The sequence below is a fragment of the Phocoena phocoena genome, chromosome 10, assembly GCF_963924675.1.
Source record: "Phocoena phocoena chromosome 10, mPhoPho1.1, whole genome shotgun sequence".
Lineage (NCBI taxonomy): Eukaryota > Metazoa > Chordata > Mammalia > Artiodactyla > Phocoenidae > Phocoena > Phocoena phocoena.
Window position 1 is genome coordinate 39589772 of NC_089228.1, and position 18315 is coordinate 39608086.

Genomic DNA, 18315 nt, shown 5'->3' on the forward strand with positions numbered 1-18315 from the left:
GCACCAACCATGTGCCAGGCACTACCCCAGACAGAGAATAAAAGAGAGATCGAGTGGGGCCAGGCCCACTCCGGCGGCCCCGCTGGCGCGCATGTTCACTGACGGGCTGCCACCTTGAAACGCCCATCCTGTCCTCTCTGAGTCACCTCCCCGAGCAGGGCCACAGGCCCGGCCCTCCCTTCCGCCTGGGGGCGCCCGAGCCAGGCTCGGAAGAACAGCTACCGCCCGGCATAGCTTCTTCTCCTCGTCCAGTCCGGGCCAAGCGCGGGAGAGACGCAAGGGCCACCAGAAGGCGGGCCTTCCTGCTGCAGGGCCTCCTGGATTGGGGGGCACTCCGCCTCACCCGGCAAGGACCCTGAGGCAGGCTGCCCGGCCGAATGCCTGAAGGACCCCGCTTGTACCGAAGGCTAGCTATCGCAGTGCCTGGTGGCCGGCCTGCGCGGCGGGAGAATCAGGTGACTCGGACCCGAACTCCAGCACACTGGGGCTCCGAATAGCTCAGAATCTAGTGTGGCCTTAAGCCTCGGTACAAGGGGCCTGGGTCGCGCAGCTGCAGGCCCAGAGAAATGGAAGAGCAGGGTGGGGAAGAGGGCGGTGTCTAGAGCTGAGGCTGTGAGTGTGGGGGGCGGGGCTTCAGGTGTTGGAAGCAGAAAGCTGAGTTGACGGGTTGCAGGTCTCCGACACGCTTGGGAGGATGAGAGGCATGGCTGGCGCCTTCCAGGAAGCAGAATAGGCGCCTCTGTTGTGGGGGCAAACGCCCAGGCAATTTCTAAAATTTATAATTCTCTAATCGAGTGACTTTTATGTTGAGCAAGTTTCTTGACCTGTTAACATTTGTTGTAAACCAAGGTCCAAGACAGGCATAACTTAGCTGGCATTAGGAAAGGAACCATGTCCTCCGCTGGATAGCCCCTAGCATTCTGGTCTTGGAATAAATGAATCAGATTGATTCATTGATTCATTCAACAAATACTGTTGAGAACCATCTATGTGCTAGGCACTCTGCATAAGTACAGAGGATACGATGGTGAGCGAAACAGATCCCTGCTTTCATAGAGCTGACCTTCTAGTTGGGAAGAGCTAACTAAAGAAAACGTGAAAGGAGCCATGAGAATGTATAACAGGGGAAGCGAACTAAGATCTACTGGGTGAGTAGGAGGTAACCAGAGGAAGCACTTTCTGGACTGTGAAAACTTCTCAGGCAAAGGCTGTCAGGCCAGAATGTCTTGGAGCTGTAAGGCCCGTGAGGCTGGAGCAAAAGCAACTTAAGGAGTGTGGAGTTCCAGATGAGGCTAGAGAGGTATGCAGGGATAAGATCATGCAAAGCCTAGTAGGACATGATAAGGCTTTGGGGTTTTATCATAAAAGCAGGGTACACTTTGAAGGGTTAAGGAGGGAAATGATATGACTAGATTTGCATTTTTAGTTCACTGTGGCTGCTATGTGGAGAACAGATTGTAGAGGGTAGCAAGAGTAGAAACTGGGAGACCACTGAAGAGGCTGTTGCAGAAGTCCAGAGGGGGTTGATGATGTCTTGGACTGTGGTGGTGGCAGTTGAGAAGGAGAGAATTGTATGGATTTGAGATACACTGGCTAGGTAAAATTGCCAGAACTCAGTGATATCATGGATATGGAGGGTGAGGAAGGGGAGGTGCCAAGGGTGTCGCTCCCTAGATATATGGCAAAGATTCTGCTCGCTTTTGGGTTACTCACCACCTGGGATGTTAGGGAAACTGGGTTGGCTGATCTTGTACTGGTTAGACTGTGCTTAGCTTTGTGGATTGAGTGGAGCATCAAGCTGAATGCTGTAGAAGGGACATGAATAGGAGAGACCTTGGCACAGTTTCTCCATTTGGGCCAGACCCTAGCACTGCTTTTTTTTTTTTTTTTCTTTGCGGTACGCGGGCCTCCCACTGTTGGGGCCCCTCCCGTTGCGGAGCACAGGCTCCGGATGCGCAGGCTCAGCGGCCATGGCTCACGGGCCTAGCCGCTCCGCGGAATGTGGGATCTTCCCGGACCGGGGCACGAACCCGTGTCCCCTGCATCGGCAGGCGGACTCTCAACCACTGCGCCACCAGGGAAGCCCCCTAGCACTGCTTTTAATGTGATTGTCAGGCTACTTTCGGGCTAAGAATAAAGAGACAGTTGTCCAGACTCTGTCCCTGTGTGTTCATGTAAGCCTTCTCTGTATTTGTTGGCAAATTTAGGGGTTCCACCAGATAATCTTTGAGACCTTAGTCCTGCAGAGATGATCAATTTCTTACATGTAAACAGAATTTCAAAGTTGGAAGAGATCTCAAGTTTTCTTAGTCCAGTTTATAAAATACTTTTATGTTCTTTATATCATCTTCACAATTATTTATTGAGCTCTTACACCATCATGATTAGACACTAGAAATAGTGTCTTGTTCTTTTCTCTGAAGATGAATAGAATAAGACTGTATAGGTTCATTTAGTCAATAAAATTGATTAAGCACCTTTGTGCCAGGCAGTTTTAGCTGCTTCAGATACAAAATGATTACAACTTGTCTTTGACCTTGGAGTTGCATGTCTGCAAACCCTGCCATTGAGGACAGCTGAGTGTATTAAAGGGTTTGATTTGGGCGTGATAGATCCTGACTTATCTGTAAGATTAGATAAGAAATGGTATGTATCCAGCAGACTTTTTGGGGGGTATCCTGGCAAGATCCCAATTCTTGTCCATCCAATCTTCAAATTCTATAATTGATGGGAGGGCACTGTGGGAACAGTTATTGTACCCTTGTGGCTGCTCTTTAGGAATGTAAATTGTAAATCCTCTGTAAAACACAAAAGAAAGGAAGGGACAGGAGTATCGCCAGAGACAGGTCGTGTTTAAACTTGAACTTCTGAATGGGTCACTCTTTCACAGGTTTACAGTTGCACTAACCAGATTATGTGCTCCACTGGGCAACCTGAATGGCCCCTCTACCACTCCCTTCCCTCAGCCCCATGAACCCAAATGGGCAAATTAAATACTAAGTAACTGTCGTGTGCTTTATCAGTGCCGGAGTGAGAGCCCTAGTTGACTTGCAAAACTGCTCGGCTCCAGAATAGGAAGGGTGGGGAGTGCAGCACTGATGGGTCTCTTATCTGACTCTCTGATGGCAGCAGGGAGATGACCTCGATATTACGGAGCCCTCAGGCTCTCCAGCTTACTCTGGCTCTGATCAAGCCTGATGCAGTTGCTCACCCACTGATTCTGGAGGTAAGAACAAGTCCTAAGCCTCTACTGTATGTCGGAGGCATTGCTTTTGTTTCAGGTGCCATAGGGCCATTTGCGAAGACTGACAACACAGTCCTGTGCTAGATGGTGTGGAGGCAAAGTTAGAAGCCATGACTCTGACCATAAGGAGATTAAAAATCTACTGGAGGGCTTCCCTGGTGGCGCAGTGGTTGAGAATCTGCCTGCCAATGCACAGGACACGGGTTCGAGCCCTGGTCCGGGAAGATCCCACATGCCGCGGAGCAACTGGGCCCGTGAGCCACAACTACTGAGCCTGCGTGTCTGGAGCCTGTGCTCCGCAACAAGAGAGGCCGCGATTAGTGAGTGGCCCCCGCTTGCCACAACCAGAGAAAGCCCTCACACAGAAACGAAGACCCAACACAGCCAAAAATAAATATACATTAAAAATCTACTGGAGAATTGGGACAGATATAAAATATAAGAAAAGATCCAATACAATAATAAAAACCAAACCTCAAGACAATGTACGTATATTAGTTCTCTACTAATGTGTAACAAATTACCACAAACTTAGCAGCTTAAAACAATACTCATTATCTCACAGTTCTAGAATTTAGACGTCCAGTAGGTTTGGCTGAGGGCTGGGTTCTCTCCTTAGAGTTTCACAAAGCCAAATTCCAGGTATCGGCTGACTGGGCCCTATCTAAAGGGTCTGGGGAAGAATCCACTTTGATACTCATTCAGGTTGGCAGAATTTGGTTTCTGTGGTTATAGGACTGAGATAGACCCATGTCCTTGCCGGCCTTCAGGTGGGGCCTACCATTTTTAGAGTCCACTCACATTCCTCATCACATGGCTCACTCCATCTTCAAGACAGCAACAGGGCGTCTCTTTTCTTCTGACCCACCAATGGGAAAGACCCTCAAGTCCTAGGCTCTGAAGGGTCCTCAGGGTTCTTTTGGTCTGCCTGGGTCTCCCATTCACTCAAATGGTCCCTTTGACTGACTTTTATCTTTGGGGTGGTGTTTATCCAGGCTGTTCATCAGCAGATTCTGAGCAACAAGTTCCTTATTGTACGAATGAGAGAACTTCTGTGGAGAAAGGAAGATTGCCAGAAGTTTTACCAAGAGCATGAAGGTAGGACCAACAGTCCTCTTGAGTGGGAGGCTTCTCTATCACAAGAGAGATTTTACCTGGCCACACAATGTCAGGCTCTCTCTGACCTGCGAACCGTAAAATTGCAGCCAGTCTTCTAAAATCTTGGTTTATACACAAACTTTTCATGATTATCAGTATTTTTTAAATGTTTTCTAGGAGGGTTCTACATCATGGTCCCAACAAGTAACCTAGTTTTATGTCCTGATACTATCACTAGTTACCAATTTACTCTGTCAGACATTGTCCAAAGGCTCATGATTTCTTTTAATTCCCCAGCAACCCCATGAAGTAGGTATTGTTATGTCCCCAGCACACAAATTAGAAAACTAAATTAGGGAAGTTAATGATTTACCCGAAACTACACAGGTTGCAAGTTGGAGAGCCTGGATTCAGACCCAGGTATGTCAGACGCCAAGGTCCTTGTTCTTTTCTCTAAAACAGTTTTTATCATTCCAAATAGGGAGTCAGAAGTATAAAAAGTTCTCTTGGCACCAGTGTCTTGATGAAGGTACTCTCTTTGCAGGGCGTTTTTTCTATCAGCGGCTGGTGGAGTTCATGGCCAGGTATTTCTCATTTTGGTTATAACATCTTCATCCACTGAGACTTATTTCCCCTGCCTCCTAAATAGATTTGTTAATTTTATTTGCCACTCTTTAAACTTGTAACCAGTGTCAAGTGTCTGAAGAAACATGGGCTTGGGCCAACACTGACCTTGTGGCCACTTGTCCCATGGTAGTTAACTGCTCCAGGAGCTGTAGAAGAGTATTGTTGAATGCTACCTAGCAACTCTTCTGATCCCTGTGGCCTTTCTTGATCATCCGCAGTGGCCTTCCATCACCTTCTATTAGAAGCAGTATTGGCACTCAACTAGAAAGGCAAGGAGACTCTCAGGATGTCCAGTGTGCCTTTATTTGTGCTCTACTCATGGTATGCCCTCCTGGACCCGATAGCCAGATTCCTGACATGTGCTCCATTTGTTCACAGTGGGCCAATCCGAGCCTACATCCTCGCCCACAAGGATGCCATCCAGCTCTGGAGGACAGTGATGGGACCCACCAGAGTGTTTCGAGCACGCCACGTGGCCCCAGATTCAATTCGTGGGAGTTTCGGCCTCACTGACACCCGTAATACAACCCATGGCTCAGGTGAGTCTGCCTCCTGTGTCCACTGTATTTAATAAGCGAAGCTGGTTTGAGGTTGGTGGGCGGGCATATGGTGGGGTTGAGAGCCAGGTCCCTCAGTGAGCTTTCTTCCCAGTTGTGTTTCTGGCCCTTTGTGGCCACCTCAGCAGATGCGGCCCCAGGACTTAGGGGCAGGAGAAGTATAGGCTCTGGTTTCTGAACCTGATTGTGATTGCCTCTTGCCTCCATCCTAAACTCCCTATGAGAACCCCTTCTCTTTTTTACCTCCCCTTACAGACTCTGTGGTTTCAGCCAGTAGAGAGATCGCAGCCTTCTTTCCCGACTTCAGTGAACAGCGCTGGTATGAGGAAGAGGAGCCCCAGTTGCGCTGTGGCCCTGTGCGCTACAATCCAGAGGGAGGCATCCACTTTGCAGCTGGAACAGGAGGCCCAGGGCCAACCTGACGCAGGCCTGTTGGTCTGTGAAGAGTGATGGAGTTGCCCAGCCTTTTCTCGCAGACCTCTGGTCCAGAGCATTCTCCTAGGACCAGGGAGGCCTGGGGCTCATTGTGCCATCTCTGCTGGGCACCGCCACTTGCTTAAGAGCCTAGCTCCTCACTGCTACCTCTTCTAGAATCTAACTCTCTATCTACCTCTTCTCTGGAATGTTCATGGGTGGTTCAGAGGAATGATGGCTCCTTTTTTTCTGAGAACTGTTCATCCTTTTTCAAGGAGGGGCTTGCCTAACTGACTTGCCTGAAAAATGCAGTGACTGTATTAGCAACATTTGGTCTATTTTCCTTAATAAAAGTCAGTATTCTACTGAATCCTGCAGGCTGGGAGCACTACTCTATGTACTGTCTCTATCCCTAACTGGAATAATTAAATCTGTCCTGAAGTCAAGTTTCTGGTCTATGCTAAGTAAAGAGAGAATTGTGGGACTTGCCTAGTAGTGCAGTGGTTAAGAATCCGCCTGCCAACGCAGGGGACACAGGTTCGAACCCTGGTGCGGGAAGATCCCACATGCTGCGGAGCAACTAAGCCCGTGCGCCACAATTACTGAGCCTGTGCTCTAGAGCCCACGAGCCACAACTACTGAGCCCACATGCCACAACTACTGAAGCCCATGTGCCTAGAGCCTGTGCTCTACAACAAGATGAAGCCACCACAATGAGAAGCCTGTGCACTGCAACAAAGAGTAGCCCCCGCTCGCTGCAACTAGAGAAAGCCTGTGCACTGCAACGAAGACCCAACGCAGCCAAAAATAAATAAATAAAATAAATTAATTAAAATAAAAAAGGGAGAATCGTGAAGAAATCTCCCAGGAGGTTCACACACAGTGTGCAGCTTATGTAGTGCATGAGGCACCCAGTGACGGAGCTGACTGTGGGCTCAAATCCATGCTGTGCACCTGGCACAGGGCTGCATCCTGGAAGAAGGGGCACCTTTCGTTTGAACAAAAGTATGTCTGCCCAGTAGAGGCATATTGTTATGACTCACTTTTTTTTTTCTGATTTGCACAAAGCCACTAAAGCTAGCCATGTCTCTGCTGTAGCTGAGGATGACAGTTATCTGTTGCTGCATGACAAATCACCTCGAGATTTTGTGGCTTAAAACAATGACTTAGAGATGTCACTGGTGGTCCAGTGGTTAAGAATCCGCCTTCCAATGCAGGGGAGATGGGTTCGATCCCTGGTCGGGGAACTAAGATCCCACATGCCATGCGGCAATTAAGCCCGCATACCCCAACTACTGAGCCCATGCGCCACAACTAGAGAGCCCACGTGCCACAAACTACAGAGCCCACGTGCTCTGGAGCCCGCGCTCCACAACTACAGAGCCCACGCGCCACAACTAGAGAGAAGCCCATGCGCTATAACAAAGAGCCCGCGTGCCGCAGTGAAAGATCCCATGTGCCACAACTAAGACCTGACACAGCCAAAAATAAACAAATAAATAAATATTAAAAAACAATAACAACGATTCATTCTTATGTGTCTGTGGATTGGCTGGGTGATTCTGCTGGGCTCACTGGGACTCACTCACATGGCTGCATTCAGCATTTGGGTCCAACGTGGTCTTTCATCCTGAGCTGCTTCATAGCATGGTTGTTTCAAGGTTCCAAGAGAGCAGGCCCCCATTCACAAGCTCATCACGCTTCTGCTTGTGTCATGTTTGCTGATATCCCATTGACAAAGGCCAAGTCACATGGCCAAGCCCAGAGTCCACACATAGGGCATGGAGAGTGGGAGGTGTGAATCACTGGGGGCCATTACCATGACAATCTACAAACTGAAAGTAGTGAGGAGCCTTGAATTTATATAGAACTTATGAAAACAAATACTTGCACAAGCCAACAAAGGAGATGAAGAAATAGCCAGAGAAGGAAGGAAAAAACCGAGGGTGTGTGGATCAGGAAAGTCAAGAGGAGAGAGTGTTTAGATAATGAAGCAATGTTGAATGCTGTTGAGAAGTCCAGAATAATGAATCCCTTAAAGTACCCCCTAAGTATGGCAGCATGGAGATCGCTGTGACCTTGGCAAGAGCGGCAGCTCTGGAGTGGTAGGGAGCTTACTTTGTGTGGAAGACAGTGGGTTGAAGCATTTATACTGTCATACTACCTGTGGGTTTAGAGTGGGATACCTAGGAGTCTTAGAGAATCTTCTTACAACTGAATCTGTAAGTATATGTCTACATATGCTCCCATCTTCTTCTATCTTCCTGTTACAACACAGGATGGGTCCTGCTTCCTGTTAAGCCAGTCCTTCCATGTTGCTCTGAATCCCATCTCCTCGCTTTTTTGGTTGTCTAGTCTTTACTGCACTTTTACCCTTCTCCACTGAGTCCTTCCCCTTTGAATTCAAACATGTTTTGGTGTCTCCCATTTTTCAAAATCATTTTAACCTCATTTTCCCCTTTGGCTACCTGTTTCTTCATCTCTGTACAGACAAGTCCATATCAGTTGTCTGCACTGACAGGCTCACCCCCATTTTCTCAGCAGCCCATTACGGTATGGCGTGCACACTCACCATTCGAGAGGAGACTGGTTGGTTTCTTTTTCTTCTTCTTTTTAAATATCTATCTATCTAGGCTGTGCCGGGTCTTAGTTGTGGCATGTGGAATCTTTAGTCGTAGCATGCAGGACCTTTTTAGTTGCAACATGTGCGATATTTTAGTTGCGGCATTCTCCCCCACAAAGCTAAACAAAGGCCAGCTGAAAACACCAGGAAAACTGACAAGAGAGACTGATCAGGAGCCCCAGCTATCGGTAAGCAGCCAGAAGAAGCACTCTCCTTCCCTCCATTTTTCGTATCTAATCCTTAAAGCTCTGTACCTGTGAATATTTCTTGCTCCACGTGCCCCTCAGTCCCCACTTATATGGCCACTGTAGAGAAGACATCCTTGGTGACTGAGTAGAGTGAAGTGACTAGAGATTTAAGTGAAGGGAATGGATGTGACTGGCAAACAGAGTGCACAGAGTGGAGGGGAGGCAGGAGAATGCTGGGACTGAAACAATCCAGCATGTGGTGGTGAAGTACCCTACAAAAGGCTGAGGGTGACCACAGAAGCTGGAAAACAGTTGAAGGAGTGTGGGGAGAGGATAGGAATAAGAAAAAGGTAATCAAATTCTGCTGAGGCTGCAAGAGAAATGAAGACTGAGCAAAAAGGGGAATTAAAAAAATATTATTGCTGGGCTCCAGCAACAGTGTCCACTAAATGGTGGGTACAGAAAAGAGTGGAGAGGACTGAGAAGTGTTTGGGATGAAAGAGTGAATAAAAGGCGATTACTTCCAAGTCTGTTAAGAGATACAGTAGATGGAAAGAAAATGGGATTAGAAGAGAATTTTTCAGAATAGTAATAATTTGAACATGCTTAAATGCTAAGGAAGTAGAGTCGTTAGAGACGGATTGGTTTACAATAAATATAATTTAGAATCATTAAAATTCCTGAGAAGCAGGAGGGACTAGGACACAAACACACTTTAGAGGAAAAGGTCAATTTTGGAATTAAAGATAGCTCCTCCTTCACTATAGGAGAGAGGCATAGGAATGCTTGCATGTTTCATTGTGGGGATGTTGGCTCTTTCTTCAGCAGTATCTCTTTCATTTGTCAAACAGGAGTCAAAGCCATCTATTGAAAGTGAGGGGAAAGATGAAATTCATAAAGCATGAAAAGGTTTGAAATAATACTTATGAAGCATGGGAAAGGGAACTGACTCATGAGACATAGGATTACGAGGCATTTCTGAGGGCAAATTAAGAACTCTGTGACCCTGTATTTGGAATATGAGTTGCATGCCTTGTCATGTGTTGTGGTGAGTTGCAGCCATGAAATGTGCAATTGGTGGAATTATCCAAGATCAGGGATTTCATGAGCAGGCTTGGTGAAAGATCAAAGGGACAAGGAATATTTAGTCTTAGCAAGTAAATAGTTGAAACAATCATCCAAGGATTAAACTGGACACAAAAAACAAATGGACAGAGAGGACAATGGAGGGTTCCCACTTGGTGGCAAACCTGTGTGCACAAGAAGATATGAATGAACAGGTCGGCAGTTTGGAGATTGTGGTTGGGGTGAGGGTGTTCTGAGTTATTTGAAAGGTAGAATGTGTGGGTGAACACAGTGTTTCCTCTCAAATTGTTTGGAAAGGAGGTGCAGGGATTAGAAGCTGGAGCTTTGGTGACAGATCGGAATTCAAATCCTGGTTCTATCACTTTCTAGCTATGTGACTTTAGCTATATTTGTCTCCACTCAATTCAGGTGTTAAATGAGAAAGTTATACTTAACTTTCAGAGTTACTGTGAGGATTAAACTAACTCATGCACATAAGGTCAAAAACCCAAGATCTCAATAAATGACAATTTAAATGATCTCTTCTTCTCTTTCTTTGGATTTCAGATAGAAAGAGTTAAGTTAATCACACCTCTCAGTGTATGACTTAATCTCACACTATTTTCCTTTGTCTATTTTAGCACATTTAATTACTGACAATGTTTTTGACAAGACTGTACAGTTAAAAGTGGCTTTCTCATATATAAACTTAGGTAATGCATAGAGATAGCTGATAGATTATGATTAGGGTAGGACACAATTCTAGTTACCACTTTACCAAGAGCAGTTGAAACCAAATGAAATCACGTAAGTTGATCTCACACTCTTTATGCTGAGGTTAAAGTAAGCATTCCTGTCCCCTGTAGGGAATGTGGAACACAGAAACGGCACCATGGCCAAAGTACATGACTGATTTCTTATGAAAGCAACTGTAATATTAGTCTACCAGAAATAGAACTTTGATTCATTGAACCCATTAACAAAATAAAATAGGCCCTTTGACAGCTCAGACAGAAACCCAGCTCAGTGGAGTACAAAGCTAGGATTCAGGGTTGGAGGACCAATACTGCCTGAGTCTCTCACAGTGAGAAGCCTGGATGACTGAGGAAGAAGGTTTCCGAAGGAGCAGAGGGCAGGGTAGGCAGGGAGGGTGTGTGGCTCAAATGAGCTGGGCTGGAGGCTTAAGGAAACATGTTAGTGAGTTAAATCAAGAGTGATGGGGCTTCCCTGGTGGCGCAGTGGTTGAGAGTCCGCCTGCCGATGCAGGGGACGCAGGTTCGTGCCCTGGTCCAGGAAGATTCCCACATGCCACGGAGCAGCTGGGCCGGTGAGCCATGGCCGCTGAGCCTGCACGTCCAGAGCCTGTGCTCCGCAACGGGAGAGGCCACAACACTGAGAGGCCCGCGTACAAAAAAAAAAAAGAGTGATGGAAGTTGAGAAATTCCAGCAGTTTTCCCCCTAGAAATAGAAGCCACAATCCTCATGTGATTGAGTCCCTCTGAAACGCATGTTATATATAAACCTCTGTGGTCCAAAGTTTTCTCACAGAGATAAGTCTCTTCCATGTGGGCATCAAGAGCTACACACTTATTTGGGGTCCTGGGAGTAACTGGCTCCTCCTGTCTCTCTCAGAGCATTTTGCATAAGCAGGTGGGCTGGGGGGGGGTTGGTCATCTAGTTAGTGGTTTAAGATTTTTAACTCACAGGTCTGGGAACTGTGGACAAGATAAGACTTTCATGGAATCTTTCTCCTCTTTCAGCTTTGCCTGTCGCTACAAAGGTACTATTATGGAAGACTGGGTGGTAACTGGGTTACTGGCAGTGTAGCCACAGTTGAGTGGTCTTTTTTTCTCCTGAACTAACAGCATAGCAGGAAATGAGGGCTTATATGTAGCTAGTTTATTTTGGGAAGTGATCTCAGAAAATAAGAGTGGAGGCACTGGGAGAGTAAAACAGTGAAGAGAAAGCCAACCCAAGAAAGGGGTACTGAGGTGGTCACCACTGTGGACAACTGGCCTCTTATCTAGCTGGAAGTCCTCTCCCTCCCATCAGAGACCAAGAAGCTGGGGACCTGCCCACTGGTTTCCATCATCCATTGTTAAGCATTTCCACAGGAAGAATGAACTCCCCTGCAGGTCCAAATCTGTGTATTGCCAGAAAGGCTTCCTGCACCACATCAGTTGAGAAGCTCCTGGGAGGAACACAAGAGAAATGGACTTAAGGAGCTCTCTGATTTCACCTGGGTTCAGCAATAGCCATGGTAAGGATGTGGCCAAGAGATGGAGTATAGAAGTTGTCCAAGGCCGTCCTTCCCTGTTCATGCTTTGGTCTACGTGTAGCTCAGCATATCCCAGAGCCAGGCAAGATGCTGGTGAGCCACAATCTCTATTTAAGACTCAACATAAGCCGATTAGTGGGGAACCCCCCCGCCATTTCCCACTACTGCAACTAGACATGAAGTTATAACTGATTCTTATTATCTCCATCCTTTACCAACTATATTATAATTCCTCTCCCCAGAGTCAGCACTTACAGGTCTAAGATGCTTATATACTGGGGAAACAGACCTTTATCTCTAACGTGTCTGATCCCTTACATGTTTCACCCTGATGTAAGAGTTGACTGCTGTGAGGGTCCACTGAAGATTATCCCTGGGTATGAAGCACATCAGAGAATCCCCTGGGATCAGATGTACTCTTCCCTTCCCCTTGGGGAGAAGCAATGTCAGCAACTCATGATGATCAAGGTTGATTACTTACATATGATAGCTCTTTGTTTTTCTCATGGTCCACCACCATGACAAGCCCCAAATGACCCAGTTAGTCATAGCATTATTTCAGTGTATGCTTCCTGTGATGCTCTTTGGCTAAAGGATCTCCCCCTTTCCTCCTCCATGCCCCTCCCACCCCCAGTAACAAGGAAAGGGCCTTTCTAGGCACAGAAAGCACAAATTTTTGCCAGGTGCTATTTCTGCAGTGCCCTATCACAGAGGTTTCCACCTTGGAAACCTTCAGTATGCTACCTTGGAATCCTTATTCCTGAATATCAAGCTGAATCCAAGAACCACCCCTTATTAGTTGTGTGAACATGGGCAAATTATCTACATTTCTGATTTCTTCACCTACAAACGACTGGTTGTTCTTGTTACCAACATCATATATTTGGATTTTTTCCTTGTCTCTCTTCTTTACTTGTGGACAATCCACCATGAGTCCTAAGCATCCCTCTAAATGTTCTTTTGGCAATGAGGATGTGATGCTGTGATAAAGACATGGCTTTCTGGAAGAAGGGCAAAGGATCCCATAGGCCAGTTCCAGGGATATGGTACTGGGATCTATCAGAAAATGTTCTTGCCCAGTGGGGCCCCACTGTCCTACCTCTTGATAAAAATTTATAGGCTGACTGGTGAGAGGTAGGATTGTAACAAGCCCCTAGATGTGGCCTTGATTGTTGCTTACTTTCTTCCAGGAGACAAGGGAAGAATGCTCTGACAATGGGACAGACAGCTCTGCAGTCAAGCTGAAAGGTGATCCTTAGCCAAGCGGTCTGCAAAGCTGAAGTAAATGTCAGCAAAGAAGACAGAACTTTCTGAGGAGTGAAAACACTCAGAAACCAAAGTTCCTTTGGCTGAACCATGAGGCAGCCACTTAAAAGTGAGAAATGCAAAGCCTTCCATACTGGCACAGAGCAGCATTCTCCACATTCCCTTCCTCTTTATCCCAACTGCAGCTGCTTCCAGGAGGGACCAAGCTTCCCTGTCCCCAAGGGGGACCAAAGGCCACATGCTGTTCAAGTATGCTGGGATATTTTCTTTTTTTTGTATTTATTAATTTATTTATTATTAATTTTTTTTGGGGGGGGTGCTGCGTCAGGGCTTAGTTGCGGCACGTGTGGTCTTCACTGAGGCATGTGGGATCTTTCGTTGCAGCGCACAGGCTCATTGCAGTGTGCGGGCTTCTCTCTAGTTGTGGCGTGCAGGTTCCAGAGTGTGTGGGCTCTGTAGTTTGCGGCACGCAGGCTCTCTAGTTGAGGTGCACAAGCTCAGTAGTTGCAGCACACGGACTTAGTTGCCCCACGGCATGTAGGATCTAGTTTCCTGACTGGGGATTGAGCCCGCATCCCCTGCACTGTAAGGCGGATTCTTTACCACTGGACCACCAGGGAAGTTCCTGGGGTATTTTCAAAGAGGAGAGGTTCAAATTTTTATATCTCTGCTGGGTACAAGTGCCTAAGTCACCATCCTACCTGGTCCTGTGGGAGGGAAGGGGCTGCTGAGTGCAGGTGTGGCCAAAAGCACTGAGGACTGCAGTGTAGAGTCACGGTGGCATGGTGGCCATGGAGCCATACAGATCACCCAGGTGCTCACTGGATGCCAGGAGGCACACAGGGAGGGGTAGCAGCACCAACCCTGGGGTGAGAACCCAGAGAAGGAAAAAAGCCTCCCTGCTGTCCCCCATGGACTCTGCCTTCCCTGGTCTCCTGGTGGCTGTGGCTTTAGCCCCTGATGTACATATACTAAACTACTTGGATGGTCTTCCAAAAGGGGGAAAAATGCACCCAAATTCAGTTGATGGGTTTACAGTGGGGAAGGGCAGCTAAAGTGACCTTGGGAGTGGGGCTTCTGAGCTGACCCAATGTACTGTCATTGTGGCTTTCACTGCTGACTGCATAACTGATGTGATGTTTTACACGCTTGTAATGAGAATGTGCATGTGCATTTAGGGACTGTCACATATACAGAAGTGATCTGTCCTTCCGACTGGTTCAACAGACACAAGATAGAACCCCAGGAGCAGGAGAAATCACAGCTTTAAAGACTTAACGGCTGTTGGAAAACTCAGAGTGGACAAGGTCAGTGGGACAGAAAGGAAAGAGCCCTGGATTGAGAGCTGGACTTCAAGAACTGGTTCATCTTCCAAAGATAAGTTCGATAGTGGGAAAACAAAATCATACCAGATACTGCATGCTGTGCAACTACTATCTCCCAGATGCAGATATACCTTCCATGTGACCATTATTTCCTATGAGAATAACTTCTAAAATTTAAAAATGATTCTTTACAGCAGATGGCTGTATGTATTTGTCTCAACCTGAAATCAAGTAAATTCATTTTCTATTTCTACATTTGCATACGTTTCACTTAAAATCAAATAAAATTTATTAAAATATAATTTTAAAATAAATTTTAAAATTAAAAATACTTTCAGTACAGATTCAGCTTGAGAATAGGGAGTAAAATAGAAATCCAGCAAAATGTGGATATGTCAAAAGACAGATACTTCTTCACAGTGTCTTTTAGAACATTCACAAGTTTTCTCACCTGTGAGCCTTCCACCACACAAAATCCTTTCTCATTAAATTGGAATCTCCAAGTTCAAACACTCTTCTACCCAAGAATTCCCTCCCATGAATTCATCATTCCACAAATTCTCCCAGAGGCTTATTTTTGGTCATATATGGCCCTGGGGAACATGAGCCCTTGAATCATCCAAGGTCAAGATGAAGAGTGGGATTCACTTGCCTAAATGAGCAGCCTTGGATGCCTAATGTGATGCTCCCTTTATCCCAGTTCTCCAGGAGCCACTTAGGATTCATCAGTCTGCGACTCTAAGGTTCTGAGAGCCCATGATCCCCTTATGACTCACAAATGCCTGGGCCTCATAGCCATCCTCCTCTCTTCCTCTCCTGAAGAGGCTTACCCTAGCACCCAGCATCTGAATAACAGAAGCCAGTTTTGGGGGCCTTAATTCCACCTCTCACACTAAGGCCCAAAAATAGGTATTACTGAGGTCAGGGTATGAAGGGCTCTTCATGCCCTCTTCAAGATGTGGAAAGTAGGGGCAACAAGGCAAGGGAAAAGAAGGAATGATGATGGAAACAGCTGCAGAAAACCAGGACCCCTGGAATGGAGTCGAGAGATCACTCCCACAAAGCCCCATGGGAAAGTGGCTCTAAATGCAGACCCCCTGACGTGTTAAAATTGTGCGAAAGTAGGGTGAGGTAGTAGGGGTGCCTCTATTACCCAGGGAGGTGGAAGGTAGGGAATCAGTGACAGCAACTTGAGCTGACATTGAAAGGTTCTATCCTCACCCCCATGGAAGCTGGGAAACAAGCAGATACAGCAAGTAGCCCCTTGGGTGCCCTCTCTGGTCCCTCCCAAAGCCAAAGAGGTCCCTCCTCCCCACGGTTCCATCCTGTGGGCACTCCAGCATTAGAAGAAAATTTGGGAAACAAAGGGAGAAATCTGCGCTGGGGGACAAAGCTCAAGAAAAAGGGGCGAGGCATTTGGAGGGCTAAATGAAACTACCCCGAAAGAGACAAAGCCGAGCACTTTTGGGGTGAGGTTGAAGGACAAGGCCAGCAAGAACACAGGGGCTGCCTTGATCTCAGGTTTACTTACCAGGTCCTGCAGTCCTGAGTCTGAGATGCCTTATCACCCATCAGAAATGAGGCACCAGGGCTTCCCTGGTGGTGCAGTGGTTAAGAATCTGCCTGCCAAGGCAGGGGACACGGGTTTGAGCCCTGGTCCGGGAAGATCCCACATGCCGTGGAGCAACTAAGCCCGTGCGCCACAACTACTGAGGCTGCGCTCTAGGGCCCGCGAGCCACAACTACTGAAGCCCGTGTGCCTAAAGCCCATGCTCCGCAACAAGAGAAGCCACTGCAATGAGAAGCCCACGCACTGCAATGAAGAGTAGCCCCCGCTCACCGCAACTACAGAAAGCCTGTGCGCAGCAACGAACACCCAATGCAGCCAAAAATAAATAAATAAACAAATTTATAAAAAAAAAAAAAAAAAAGAAAGAAAGAAATGAGCCACCAGCCCCTACAGCAAAAATCCAGCTATTCCTCCCTGGCAGGAAATTCTATGAAGCCCAACAGTCCTGGAAGTGTTTGCCTCCTTTTCCCATCCCGTCTCCTCCCACAATCCTTTATTGTGAAGCTCTCACAACACCTCAAGACTATCATTGCAGAGATGGGGCCAATTTTAACCCCTGTCCATGAAGGAGTGACTCCTGACTGGAAGGCATCCATAGCTATCTGCACCCACCTGGACAGAGGTCCCCTCTGCATCTCTCCCTGATTTCTGGGCCTGACAGTGGTCTTGCTGGGCCAGACTTGTGTGCTGTCTCTACAGTTTCTACATGGATTTTTAAGAGAAAATAAACATTTTTTCCCCATCATGTTTAAAGCAAGGTGTGAGACTATTAATTTTCCCCCTTTTGTTGCTATCAGAAAGCAGCTTTGAGGTCACGTGGAATGATGGTGGGGGGCCCCCCCCTTCTCTGCTCGGCAACCACTAGAGAAAACACAGACTTCCCTCTGTGGCTTTTAGCTAAGGCCATGGGAAAAGGGGCAGCACTATGGTGGCAGACCGGGCAGTAGTTCCTGAGTTGAAGTGTGGGGGGGGAACCTACACTCCAGGTGCTCCCAGCCCTTACCCCCTACCAGGCTAACCTTGGAGACAACCACTTCCAGGTGAGAGGCTGTGGACAAAGGCATCTGGACCAACAACCCCTTTTATCTCTCCTCCAGCCCCAAACCAAGCCAGATTTTGGTGGCGGTGGTGGTGGGGGGTGTTACAAAAAATCTCTCTCCTCCCTCTTTGTGGCAAATATCCTCTTGGCAAATAAAGACACTGGGGCCTGAGTAGACAGCCCTCCAGGGTATACCCACTGACATATAGCACTAGGGCCAAGAATAAAGTTAGGTGAACACTCAGGAACCTGGGCCACATGGGCCCTGGGAATGTAAGATAAGTGAGAGTGGGTTTGGTTCAAAGGGCCTTAGAACAATTACTGGAGGACTGATGTGAGAGTGTGGCTAAAAGACTGCGCACTGAGATTGAGGGGCTCAGGAGGGGCTGTGTTTAAAAACCCTAAAACCTGGTATTGGAAGGCCAATGGTGGGGCATTGCTAGTAACCTTATCCCTGTCCTTGGAGGGCCAAATAGCATGGTTTTGAGGTTTAGATCCTGAGACTGAAGAATCTGGGTGTGTGGTTAAAGGGACCTGGGTTTGGAACTGGAGGGTTAGAAAGGAGACATGGTTAAGGAGTCCCTCAGATTGGAGGGTGAGACTGAACCCTGAGTAATACCTAAAGTGGGGTAGAAGAGGATGTATCACAAGGATTCTTCAATATACGCAAATCTATCAATGTGATAAACCATATTAACAAATTGAAGGAGAAAAACCATATGATCATCTCAATAGATGCAGAGAAAGCTTTTGACAAAATTCAACACCCATTTATGATAAAAACCCTGCAGAAAGTAGGCATAGAGGGAACTTTCCTCAACATAATAAAGGCCATATATGACAAGCCCACAGCCAACATCATCCCCAATGGTGAAAAACTGAAAGCATTTCCACTAAGATCAGGAAAAAGACAAGGTTGCCCACTCTCACCACTCTTATTCAACATAGTTTTGGAAGTTTTAGCCACAGCAATCAGAGAAGAAAAGGAAATAAAAGGAATCCAAATTGGAAAAGAAGAAGT

General features: G+C 47.0%; 1 protein-coding gene across 1 annotated transcript; it reads left to right on the forward strand.

Annotated features, from left to right (window-relative positions):
• Positions 1-364: 364 nt before the first annotated feature.
• On the forward strand, positions 365-6310 carry NME6 (NME/NM23 nucleoside diphosphate kinase 6). Its single transcript, XM_065885799.1, has 6 exons — positions 365-455; positions 3130-3226; positions 4240-4342; positions 4887-4926; positions 5348-5508; positions 5782-6310. Exons 2-6 carry the CDS (start codon positions 3137-3139, stop codon positions 5946-5948), a joined length of 561 nt encoding a protein of 186 aa, XP_065741871.1. The 5' UTR covers positions 365-455; positions 3130-3136; the 3' UTR covers positions 5949-6310.
• Positions 6311-18315: the final 12005 nt, after the last annotated feature.